Genomic DNA, 13,286 nt, shown 5'->3' with positions numbered 1-13,286 from the left:
AACCGCCAACCTTCTGATCGGCAAGTCCTAGGCTCTGTGGTTTAACCCACAGCGCCACCTGGACAATGAGTCTGTAGGAAGTGCTTAAAAGGCTTTTCTGAAAAAGAAAAGATGCTGCGAGCTTTACACCCAAACCGTGGCTCTGCCATGCTGCAAGTGATTTGGATGCAGCAGAGGTCTCAGTCCAGTTCTGCCCAGTGCTGTTGGTTTCTGCTGGCAGGGAAGCCCCACCAGTGAGGAGTTACCAACATGTCTTCCCAAATGCTTTTTTGTTTCTTAATATTAGTCAGGTGTGAAGCTGCAGTTGCTGTTAGAAGAAGCCCTGTTACTGCATATCAAGGTTATAACAGCAACGTTATAGTCTTGCTTGAGTGAGTGCCTTTTTCATCTTTCCCTAGCATATTGGACCGGCTATTCCAGAAGTCAGCTCCGTATGGTTCAAGCTCTACATTTATCATATTACTGGACAAGGGCCTCCATCTCTGTTGTTATCTAAAGGAACGAGACTCCGAAAACTTCCAGATATATTTCAGGTAGGCATTACATATTTGGAGGGAATGAGAGTCTTCTGTAGTAGTATTGATTCTGGAGTTGTTGCTCCTTTGGCCTTTGCGTGTATCACCTGAAGCTGCTGGTTTCAGCAAGGTAAACAAACAAACCCCTGTGTTGCAAAATATGAGTCAGTAATATCAAAAGTAACACGATGGCCAGAAACAATTACAATGTGAATAATCGCATGAGCAGTGTTCCAGAGTGTTTTTCATTCTCATGTATATTATATCTATTCGAAAAAAGATTGGTTAATGAAGAAATTACATATCTTTCTACTTACGGGTGTTGAACTAATTAGCTGATGAAGAATTCAACAAAACAGTAGTTGTTATCCGGAAACACTCTTCAGCAGAATTCAGAGTTGGACATCGGAATTGGACATTTGCTGATTATACAAAGCTTCACAGCTTGTTCTCCGCCGGGTAAAGTCTGGCACCATGATTCGTTCAAGGACTTTCAGAGACTTCAGTTTGTTAGTTTTGATGTTTTGAATTATTCCTATAAAGTTTTTCACATTGTAATTGTTTCTGGCCAGCGTGTTGCTTTAGATATTGCTGGTTTCAGCAAGGTAAGCTGTTACACTGGAAATGTGGGCAAACCTAATTCTGGGGTAGAGGCCTTTGGTCATGTTCAACTTTGGGTTCAGATCAGTGTTTTGTATAAATAGCTCTAGAGCAGGCATAGGCAAACTCAGCCCTCCAGATGTTTTGGGACTACAACTCCCATCATCCCTAGCTAACAGAACCAGTGGTCAGGGATGGTGGGAGTTGTAGTTCCAAAACATCTGGAGGGCCGAGTTTGCCTATGCTTGCTCTAGGGAGCTGAGATGGCTCAGCCAGCAGAGCATAAGACTCCCAACAGCATCAAGGGGGCCACAGGTTCTGGTGTTGATAGGTAATGCAGACGTGTAGATAACAGATTGTCTCTAAATTAATTGAAAAGCATGTGTGCCAATAAATCAATACAAATAGGATGATTGCATTACTTTTCAGATATTTGAAACAATTCAACTGAATTCAAGGCTGAAAAGAGAGCTTGAAAAGCAAAGCCAGATGGATGCAGACAGTGGAGGACTTTGCTCTTGCTGCAACTCTATAGACCTTTCAGTCTTAATCTGACCGCTGTGTCTTCACTTCTGCTCCCTAGGGCTATGACCGCTTACTAATAACATCTTGGGGGCATGACCCAGGAGTCGTCCCAACTTCCAATGTGCTCACCATGCTGAATGATGCTTTAACCCATTCTGCTGTTCTGATTCAGGTAAGGAACAACTTGTATTAATATGAAACTTCTGATATTTCTGCTGGACCAGAGAGTTGTGGAGGATGTGGCAGAAAAGGAGTGAGAATTAAAGCTAGTTTGCATAATATACAGATGTCCAATGGTGGCTGGAAGATGGTTCATTTAATGCAGCTTTTATTTGAGGTGCTTGTAATTAACTCTTGGAATATGAGCATATTGTGATGGCATGTGGCTCAGATGGTTTTTTTAGACCAGACTTAGCCAGCCTGGTAACCTCCCAGATGTTGTTGGATTCCATCACCAACTTCTCCCCTTCCCCTGACTCCCAGTTCTTGATCGCATCTCTCAAGAAAAAGCATCCTAGCTTGAAACCATACTGGGATTTTGGCCTTACTATTAAAGGAACCTTGAACTTACTAACTGAACTCTTATCAAGCAACAACAGAGAGTTTCCATTCTGTGAATTCTGCAGAATTTAGTATTAATAGAGAATCATGGCACCTTAGGTTCTTGGTTCTCTGGCAGTAATTTCCCATGATCAATGAGGGCTAGGAGCCTTTGAAAAGCTGGAGATTGTCACGTTGACATGGATTTTGTGCCTTAACTCTCACTTTGGTGTTTAGGGACATGGTATGCGTGGTATGGGGGAAACTGTCCATATGCCATTTCCATTTGATGAAACAGAACTGCAAGGAGGTAACTCATGTTTTCTTGTACTGGCATTCTCCGCTCAGACACAATTGTGCGTGATTGAATCCTCAAAACCGCACCTTGCTGCTCACAGTAACAAGGTGATACTCAAGGGTAACAAGGAAAGGGGGAAATTAGCAAGTTTCTGTCCAGGATTTCAGGCATTTCCCATTGCCTGCTGGCTGGAGACGCTGGGGATTGAACCTGCGAAACACATGCGCGCAAAGCATGTTTCTCTGCCACTAAGCTATAGTACCCCTCTTTGCTTTTGGCTTAGTGGATATCAGACTTGTATGTTGCTGTGAGAATTTAATCACTACCTTTTGAATGATATTTTGGTTAGGAATAATGTAACTGATAATACACTTTCCCAGCACCCCCCCCCCCCAATAAAACATGTTGCAGACATAAAAGCCACTGATCATTGCTGTCAATTAACAATGATTCCAAAAACTTGCTTCCCCGCTCCCACTCCCTTGCACTGTTCTGCATTGTCTTTCTTTGTGGGGAAGCAAAGGGAGGGGGGACTTTCTGTTTTGCTAGATTTCTTTGCCACTGCAATCTCTAATCTTTTTAAAACTGGTGGCTGTGGTGATGCAACCTTTTTTCTTCTTTTCTTTTCTTTTTGCTTAGTAAAATTGCCATTTGACGTGACAGGTGTTTTCCCCCACATGTTTGTGTTTAGATTTTTCTCGTCTCAACATGGGCGTTCACAAAGCGTTGAGGATATTAAGGGAAAAGATGGATTTGCAGCACTTCTGCGGCTACGTAACCATGTTGAACCCTTTCAGCCACCATGTGCACAGAAAGCTGAGTGATGCTTCTGATGGAAAAGGTTGGTCAGCAGTAAACCTTGGTTGTCAGATGTGGAGGCTTCTAGCATTTGGATCTGTGCCGAGTTCCTTGTGTGCAGCGAATGAAAGGTGGTGGAATGGAAGCAAGCCATACTGAGCATCTGCTAGGAAGCTTGTAGCTAAGGGGGTGGATTCCTGAATCCCACACCTTCTTCCTTTTTTTCCAATTTTTTTTATTCATTTTATAACATAACTAAACAACACAAACAGAAAAACAAACAACACAAGTCCTCCCTATCTGATTTTCATTTTACCTCATCTTTAGCAGTTTACATATATCATAATTTTTAACCATTTTTTATCAAGCTTACTTTTACCATAAAAATCTTCACATGTTATCACTTACAAATAATACTATTTTAAAATACACTATCTTCTACTTCTAACCCTATAGCCTATATCCACTTCCAAAGCTATTCTAAGATTTAAATATTAACATCTTTTTTCAAATATTCTTTAAACTTCTTCCAATCTTCTTCCACCGTCTCTTCTCTCTGGTCTCGGAGTCTCCCAGTCAGTTCGGCATGTTCCATATAGTCCATCATCTTCATCTGCCAATCTTCGATAGTTGGTAGATTTTGTTTCTTCCAATTCTTCGCTAGTAATATTCTCGCAGCTGTTGTGGCATACAGAAAAAAAGTAACATCCTTTTTGGGGATTTCACCCCCCACTATACCAAGAAAAAAGGCTTCTGGTTTCTTAATAAATGTGTTTTTCAACACTTTTTTCCGTTCGTTATAAAGCCTTTCCCAGAAGTCTTTTACCTAGGGGCACGTCCACCACATGTGGTAAAAGGTTCCTTCTTTTTCCTTACATTTCCAGCATTTATTATAATGAGTATGATACATTTTTGCTAACTTCACTGGTGTTAAGTGCCATCTGTACATCATTTTCATCAGATTTTCTCTTAATACATTACATGCTGTAAATTTAATTCCTTTTTTCCACAATTTCTCCCAATCCACCATCATCATATTGTGAACCCCACACCTTCATGGGTTCTGCTAAAAGGAAGCATCCTGCGCATGGCCAGATACGCCAAGAATGTTCGCAATAGAGAAGCCATTGGGGATGTGAATGCACAAGGCATAACCAGAGCAATGCTGTCTGTGTGCAAGCAAAGCAGACTTGAGGGACCCTTCAGAGCAGATCTTGAAGGCACAGGTGGGAGGAGGGAAGGAGAATTCCTGATGTGTGAGCATGTGCAGCGCTGTGTTCCATCCAGAGCTGCTGGATCATAACAGCTGTTGCTCATGAATATAGCTTAAGTGGCTTGTTTCTTTTGCTCAAAGGCGAGCCAGAGCTGGCACTTGGCTCAGATGTAAATGGGAGCACGGAATCATTTGAAATGGTCATTGAAGAGCCACCCATGGATTCGGCAGCTAAGCAAAGTCCCGAAGGTAATCCTTTGGTAAAAATAAAGGGTTTAATTTGGTACTGGGAAGACAGTGCTGGCTGGGGCGAATGAGCTGTATTCCAAATTCCACATTGCCTCATCTCTGTATCTGTTCAGTTCCCACAACAGAGCAGGAGTGGGTCCCCCTGGAATTGTGCTTTGGAATTCCACTCTTCAGCTCTGAGTTAAACCGGAAAGTCTGCCGGAAAATTGCAAGCCACGGACTGTGTAGCAGAGAGAGGTGAGGACTTGCTGGGACCTAAACTGTTTGCCTGCAGATCTTTCTGCAGAGGTAGAAATGAAGCAGTTAAGTGTTCAACATGCACATAGATGCCATGGACTACTTGTTTGACATTGTATATGTTTTCTAATCTTTTGACAGCCTTCAAAAACTGTTACATTCCAGTAGAAAACTTTCTCTACAGGTCCTTAGCTTTGTTCATTCATTCCAGGTAAATATATATTGTTTAAAAATGGCATATGCATTAATATTTACATAGAAGTTCCTTTTTGACGTAAACACATTGCAAACTTGCATTTCTCGATGTTCTTTTTAACTGATGTAATGCTAAAGAGAGCTTGCTGAATGAGACAGGGAAAAGCATCTGTCTGGTTCTGTAGCTTTATTCTCCATACCTCCCTGGAGAATGTTGTGGGTTTGTTTCATGACTTTGTACTGAGTTGCACGTTTTCTCAACCTGAAGGCCACCAGGACCACTGGTGTTATCAACAGACTTGCATCCACATAGTGGCTCCTCTGCTACCTCTGTCTGTCTGTTTGGCCTTTACCTCTGCTACCTCTGCCTGCTAGCCTGGTTTCTCTAAAGGGCCTTCATCTCTACTTGGCATAGCAGTGGTGACATAGTAGTTGCAGGATCCTAGACTTTAAGAAGCCCTTTCTGACACCAGAAGCCTCTGGGCATGTGCCAAGTGTCACAGCTCCACTACCTCCTATAAATTTGGCAAGGGGATAAGAGAATGGAGAAAGGAAAAAGGAAAGGATGGGAATTGTCCTGGGTCCTTTGGCCATTAAAGAGGAAGCTGTTGGGCTAATAAAAGAGAAGCCAACCAAGGCTTACTACGTTTGGGAATACTAGCAAGACCCCTGCCTCTGCTCATCAAGAGTCAAAATTGCTAAAGGACCCCTGGCACTGGCACCTCCCTTTGTCAAGGACATCTGAAGGCAGCCCTGTATAGGGAAATGTTTAATGTTTTATTATGTTTTTATATATGTTGTAAGCTGCCCAGAGTGGCTAGGGCATGGGTGGGCAAACTAAGGCCTGGGGGCCGGATCCGGCCCAATCACCTTCTAAATCCGGCCCACGGACGGTCCAGGAATCAGCGTGTTTTTACATGAGTAGAATGTGTCCTTTTATTTAAAATGCATCTCTGGGTTATTTGTGGGGCATAGGAATTCGTTCATTTCCCCCCAAGATAGATACCGTATTTTTCGCCCCATAGGGCGCACCGGCTCATAAGGCGCACCTAGTTTGGGGAGGGGGGGAATAAAGGGAAAAAAAGTATCCCCCCCCCCAGGCGCGAGGCTGGGGCGGGGGAAGCCCGAGCTTCCCCCGACGCCAGCCCCCAGAACAGGCTGCTCTCCGCAAGCTGTGGGAGCCCTCCTGCGGCTTCCGCAGAGCTACCCGAAGCCCCGGCACGACTGCTGAGCGCGCCGGGGCTTTGGGATAAGAGGCAGCGCTGCGCAAGCCGGGGGAGCCCGGCGGGAACTCCCGCGGGCTCCCACGGCTTGCGGATAGCTTCCTGAAGCCTGGAGAGGGAGAGGGCTTGGTGTGCACCGACCCCTCTCGCTCTCCAGGCTTCAGCGAAAGCCTGCATTCGCCCCATAGGACGCACACACATTTCCCCTTCATTTTTGGAGGGGGGAAAGTGCGTCCTATAGGGCGAAAAATACGGTAGATAGATAAATAGATAGACAGACAGACAGACAGACAGACAGACAGACAGACAGACAGACAGACAGACAGACAGACCCCCCACAAGGTCTGAGGGACAGTGGACCGGCCCCCTGCTGAAAACGTTTGCTGGCCCCTAGGCTAGGGCAACCCAGTCACATGGGCGGGGAATAATAGGAATAACAATAGGCAGTAGCCAGTTGAGAATTTGGGACTGTGAGTCACTTGTTTGGCAAAAACGAATGCCAACCGGTAATCCTACTGAAGCACGTTTCCCTCTTTCCCTCCCCAGGAAAGCATTTCAACTATGGAATTACTTTCAGAAGCCAGTTTCTCCTCTTCCTCCTCTTCTACTTCAAGTTTACTTTCCCACCCATCCTCTGCCGACGCAGGTGTTCCCCTTCCAGCCAAGAACCTGATGTTCAAGGACGGTACATTGTCAGAGTGGAACGGGCGGTCTCCTTCCTCTGTCCTTATTGCAACTGTGCCACCTGAACACCTGAAATAGCTCGAGGGGTTCGCCATGGCGTGGTTCACATTTTGCCTTTTCCTTCCGGGTAACCAACTGCATTCGACTTACAGTGCCAACCTCCCTGGAAGTGTACTGCTACCCACAGCATGACCTCTGCAACAATAGTGTTATTAAAGTGTGTAGTGCTGCACTTTTAACTTGGGGGAGATGCATCCTCTCTCACCTACCTGTTCATTACTGCATGTCATGCTGCAACAAAAAGCTTCTTAGTTGTCAGCCTGCCTCTCTTTTTATCTCAAGACAATCGATCTTTCTTTTATAACTGAAAGCGCCCTTCGTAGGCTTTCTGATGTTTGAATTTCTATACTGTCACAGTAGATAATAGTAATTTTATACGTTTGTGGTGCAGACCTTAAACTTGCTTTTTTTTTTTTAATCGTATTAACACACAACAGTTAATAGCTTTTGGCATTAGAAAGGCACAAGTTGTATTAAAATAGTTTAACAAAAGTATCAGTGACTGATGGGAGAGAGGGGGACGGCAGGGTTCTACCGCTGACGTACTTAATAATTAGCTATTAACTACCTGATTAAAAAGGATAGTTAGGAGATAGTCACATCAGTCTGCTGCTGCTGCTTTTTAAATGATTTTAATCTGAAGCTTAAAGGCACCTACAGAAGCGTCATAGGAAAACTTAGAGAGATGGGACTAATATTTTTTTTTGTCCTTGCAGTTTGATGGGATTACACCAATGTTAAATGTGGTGCTGTCTGTACGTAGAAGTTCTTGTTGATAATACTCTTTATTTTCTCCGGCTTCCTTTGTTGGCACAGTAAACCGGAAGGGTGAAGGCAGGAATTGAGAGCCTTTTGCTCTTGTCTCTTTTCGTCCAAAGCTAATTGAGAGAATCTCAACCTGTGATGGCTTTCATCCCATAACAAGCCAGATGTGTGAATCCACTGCCATGTCTGGAATTCGGTGTCTTGACTTGCCACTTCTGCCCCAAGACTGAATCTGCACGTGGCGGTGACTTCCCATAAAGTTTCGAACACGCCTTGCAGGGGAATGTGTTTATATGAATAGGTTCTAAGCAGGCAGCGGCACAGAATGGTTGGTCTGCTATAGAGAACACTGGCTGAAATCCCCGAAATATTTGCACTGCGTAGCATCTGATCCATGCTGCGGAAGCTGCGTTTCTTACAACCAGTGGGCTCTTCCCTCTGATGACTGATGTGGTTACTGGAGAAAGGAATTAAATGCCCAGAATCAGTCCAGGCTCACATTGAGCCTCTGCTCTTCCACGTAGGAACAGACAAAAACTAACAGAGCTGTAACGGTAAGCAAGCCTGGTCTCTCACTGGAAGAAATTGGACACAATCTACTGGGAAATTTCCTACGCCCCATAACAGGCTCAGCACAGGAAATGCTCTTTTGCAACTCTCACTTGCTCAGTTGGGCTTCTGCAGGAAAACTTTTCAGTGGATTGTGGCCATACCTGGGGGATGGCTGGTGTTTCATCATGAAAATAATGTTAATTGGCGGTTTCATTTCAATCCTTTCTAGATTTTATCAAGGTTCCCTTCCTAGGAAGGCAAGAGAAATGTATGCAGTGTTGTGTAACAGTTAGATTTGCGTAGTTTATACAAAAACTGTCCTGTGGTTCTTCTAGTTTCAGGGTCTTCTCAACAGCTGCGAAATGTTGAAAGGGGGGGGGGTGGAAAGCAGCTGTGAAAAGTTAAGAATAAGAACCTTTGGTATAAAAATCATTGTGGTCCAAAATGTTTGATATCAGGGCTTTGGGGGGAAAGGCGGTTAGTTATTTGCTTTATTGGAATAGCAGTTCTGGGACTGTTGTTTTTTAATGCACATCAGCAGGGATGTTTTGGGGACCAAGAACCCAGAAAGCAACTAAGTCACATTCATAAACAGATTGCAGTATTTAGCAGGCTCCTCTCTTCTTCTTTTCCTTTTCTTAAAAAAATACGGAGCAATGGCAGAGGATTTATTAGGCATATTTTGAAACTGGGGGGGGGGGGTGTAGAAAAATTACCTTGCATTCTTATGGTTGGAAATTGAATCTCTCCCCCACCCCCAGTCATTTCCCCTTATTATTATTTTTACACAATATTTCTGGAAGTGAAGGTTTCCCTTTCATTTGAAAAGCGGGAATGAATAAGAATTTGCACAGACAGTAAGGTTTTTTAGCCATCTCTCACTTTTTTTTTTTGCCTTTCCTGCACCTGCAACAATGGCGGGGGGGAATGGGACTCTGAGGCTGCATGCAACGCAGAGCATCTCTTGATGAAGTAATTCAACGTGCACATGAGTACCTCATTGACTTTTTTTTTTTTAAAAAAAAAAACAGTTTCAGCTCAGCCATCATACTGGAAATAGAGCAGTGGATGTTTTTCTCGCCTTCTAACAAAAGGAAAGGTGGGTTTATGATAGGTGATCTACGGCTGTCAAATGACCAATCAAAACAGAACGACACGAGCCTGACTTCCTCCTGCCTTGCATCTTATAGCCGCTTGATATGTAGAATCAGCAGGCTGAAGACTTCCGCAGCAGAAGCATCTCTTCGCCTGCTAATGCTAGCATATCAAGCTACCATTGGAAGGCACAAGAGCAGAAATCAGTAAATCAGTTGGCAATCTTCAAAGCTGATCTGTTTCAAAGAAACGACATGTGTATTGCAACTACAACATTCCAACCCACCATGGAAATGCAAGGAGGACAGAAATAAGTGGCTTTCCCACCCCTGGGAACTATCCTAAGAGGAACTGTTTTGCGCACCACCTGCCCAGCGGTTAAACCTGCACATGATGCAAGAGAACCATTGGTTGGGTCTACTAACACCTTTTTATTTTATTTTATTTTTGCTTTTACTTTAAAGCAGCCACTGAGGCCCCCAACATGGTGAGAGAGCAGTAGTTGGGTGATTAACTCACCTATGCCATTTTCCAAGTCTTAGTTGCCCCCCAGCAAGCAAAAAAAAAAATGTTGAAAATTTGGACACTTCCAACCCCGCAACTAGTTTTAAAAAGAGCAAAACGCTAGGAGATCCAGGGATTCCCCACATCATATAATGTTTAAACTTGGAATAAAAGTTCTAATTAGTGGAGCAGGGAGGCCTTAATGAAAACGATGCCGTAGCATAGCTTTGTAATTCTGATAGTGTTCTGCTTTGTGGAAACTTTAATGTGGAATGGCATGCTGGGTCAAGGCTCATCTGGAAATCCCAAGCATTCTGGAGCTTTATCTCTACTGTTATAAGAGAGGAGCTGAAATAAACTTCCCTATTTTGTTCCCCAGCCCCAAGGCTGACCCCTCTCCTCTTTTCCGTGCAACTATAATCTTCAAACCTCACTTAAAGCTAGTGGCGTGAGTGCCGCCATCTTGGATGCTGGCCTAGCTAGACGGCTTTAAGCCCAAGATGGAAAACTCAGTGGCAATGCCTTTGCTACTGATGCCATCACAGCCTGCATAAGAGTCCCAAAAGGTGAATCTTAAATTGGGTATGCGGGTGGTTGTTAAAAGTATCCGTAATGGCTATGTGCCATGGGCGGTTTGAGCAGGGTGGGGCAGTAAGGACATATCTGAATTACTTATAAGTACTGTGAACAAAGACGACAACTTTATGCAACCAAAAAAACCTATTTTTTAATCTGTTGAGCCTAATCCTTTTTTTTCCCCCCCACCAGCTTTTTCCTTGTCAAAAATCAAGTTTGCGACGTTTTAGGCCTTAACATTTCATTATTCATCTATGTGTGCTTCATGACTAAGATGTATTTTGCTGCTTGAATCTGGGAATAAATGAGACATCCATAAATAGTATTTTTAACTGGACTTGCCTTGGGAGGCTTTTTCAAGGCAGTTTCACCGGGATTGTCCCTTTTTTTTTTCCTATGTATATATGTTAATCTTTTCCATTCCGTCCCCTCCCAACTTCCCAGCAGTTTGAATTCTTTATTTTCACAGTGCACTTATAATTCATTGTACTTCTTTTCCTCCAGTGTTTCTGATACTATTTTGAAGGTTTTAAAAGCGTGGGAGCCCGGCAGCCCTAAAAGCAACCCGGTTGCTTTGTTCCCAGTCCGACGTAGTTGATAGTATACAGTGAACTGTACAAAAACCTGGTATTTGATTAAATTATTGGAATATGTAACATAAATGTTTACAAATAAAACTGTGTTGCTGGTCAGGACCTTTTCCAGAACGGCTTACTTGATCCTACAAATCGAGGGAGTGAGTTCATGTGTGCAGTTATGTTAACTTGGTTGCAGAAACTTGAATGTGTGAGCTGACTCCATTCGTTGGAGTGGCGCAGTGTGATTTGCCAGTTCTGAATGCAGTTGATTCTATACGGTGCCTTTCCAAAGGTCCCCAGAGTGACTTACAAGAATGCAAAATTACAAGAAAAGGGAAAACATCACACTATAAAAGGGTGGTAGAATAACTTTTGGTGCAATTAAGACGCCAGGTAGCAAATACTGCTGAAAATAGCAAACAGAACTGTGTTATATTAGGAAAACTTGTTTTCGGGAACATGCATGTTAAGAGGGAAATGGCACATATAAAAATGGTGCATTAGGAGAAATGAACACTAAAATGTCGGTGTTCATTTTTGTGAGAACCTTTTCTCAAAACATTTGCAAAAATGATGCAAGAATGTGACCAACTTAAGGCTGGAAGAAAGATGAATCTGTCGGTTTCAACTTCTCAATCTCAAGAGGAGGGTTAACCCTTCACCCTAAGCCACTCTTAATTAAATGGCTTCTCTCTCAAATCTCCAAAGCTGGGGAAAACACTATAAAGGCACGTGTCACTCTTTCTCTAGCTGTTCAAATAGCGTTGGGGCAAGGGTTGTAAACAAAGAATTAGGCCCAATGGAAATGTTCCAGTTTCTCACTGGCGCTGCCCCAATTCAACTCTTTCCACACACCTATTGCATTAAAACTTCAAGAATTCCGATCATGGATCTCTTGTGTTTGCTGTAACCCTTTTGTCTTATAAAAGGCTGCTGTGAGGCATTCAGCTGGTCTTAAACTATTGTTAACTATTGTTAACTATTGGAATGATACAGAGGGAAAGCCAGCAGTTGCCTCTGGGCTGCTTTCAGGTCCACAGGCTGGTTTGTGGTATTATATTTATTAAATTTGTATATTGCCCTTCATCTGTAGATCTCAGGGCAGTTCACAACATAAAACCACAGTATTCATAATAAAATTAAGAACAACAACAAACCAAAAATCCCTGCTACCACAACACATGTAAAAGGGTAAAAGGTAAAGATAAAGGGACCCCAGACCATTAGGTCCAGTTGTGGCTGACTCTGGGGTTGCGATGCTCATCTCGCTTTACTGGCCGAAGAAGCCAGTGTACAGCTTCCGGGTCATGTGGCCAGCATGACTAAGCCGCTTCTGGCGAACCAGAGCAGTACACGGAAACGCCGTTTACCTTCCCGCCGGAGCGGTACCTATTTATCTACTTGCACTTCGACATGCTTTCGAACCACTAGGTTGGCAGGAGCAGGGACCAAGCAACGGGAACTCACCCCGTCGTGGGGATTCGAACCACCAACCTTTTGATTGGCAAGCCCTAGGCTCTGTGGTTTAACCCACAGCACCACCTGCATCCCCTGAGAGTTGTTAGGAGACCCCATTCCCTCCCCAGAGCTACTTTTCCCAGAGTGGTTTAGCAATCAGTCCCTTTGCACAGGAAAGCTAACGCAATGATCCCCACGTCTGAATGCACGCTTTGTATTAGCGAATCCCGCAAGTTAATTGAGCAGAATATACATATTCCCTTATGGCTACCCAGAACCTATTGCAACTCACCGCCTCTCACCCTCGGCCTTGTAAAATGTGAGGCACAGTGACCTCCATTAATTTAAAATGAAAGGCAGATTAGTAGGCACTTTGCAAATCAGCACGGCAATGCCTTCCCACGTTCACCTGGTAAGGAGCCCCACTGACCCCAGTGGAACTTGCTTTCAAGTAAACATTCATGTAACGGAATTGCATAAGCAATAAGTTGCCTTAGGGGGTCAGTGGGGTGAAGCATCTATTTTTCCGTTCTATTCTCGCACTGTAAAGTGTGTTGTGGGCAGCTGTAATGTTGGACACAAGAAAATGTTGCAAGATTGTTACTGGCCGAAGAAGCCGGT

At 43.7% G+C, this 13,286-nt stretch overlaps 1 protein-coding gene across 1 annotated transcript in view; it reads left to right on the top strand.

Annotated features, from left to right (window-relative positions):
• Positions 1 to 11,324, top strand: part of FAM91A1 (family with sequence similarity 91 member A1) — a 36,907-nt gene extending 25,583 nt beyond the window's left edge. Inside the window, exons 17-24 of the mRNA XM_079984240.1 lie at positions 399 to 533; positions 1,699 to 1,812; positions 2,418 to 2,490; positions 3,170 to 3,319; positions 4,631 to 4,738; positions 4,852 to 4,975; positions 5,117 to 5,186; positions 6,940 to 11,324. Of these exons, the coding sequence (XP_079840366.1) occupies positions 399 to 533; positions 1,699 to 1,812; positions 2,418 to 2,490; positions 3,170 to 3,319; positions 4,631 to 4,738; positions 4,852 to 4,975; positions 5,117 to 5,186; positions 6,940 to 7,155 (990 nt within the window). The 3' untranslated portion in view covers positions 7,156 to 11,324. The remainder of the gene's footprint in view (positions 1 to 398; positions 534 to 1,698; positions 1,813 to 2,417; positions 2,491 to 3,169; positions 3,320 to 4,630; positions 4,739 to 4,851; positions 4,976 to 5,116; positions 5,187 to 6,939) is intronic.
• The last annotated feature ends 1,962 nt before the right edge of the window (positions 11,325 to 13,286 follow it).

This window comes from Podarcis cretensis (assembly GCF_951804945.1).
Source record: "Podarcis cretensis genome assembly, chromosome: 7".
NCBI classification, from domain to species: domain Eukaryota; kingdom Metazoa; phylum Chordata; class Lepidosauria; order Squamata; family Lacertidae; genus Podarcis; species Podarcis cretensis.
The sequence above is the reverse complement of the archived record's forward strand: the minus strand, read 5'-3'. Positions and strand labels throughout refer to the sequence as shown.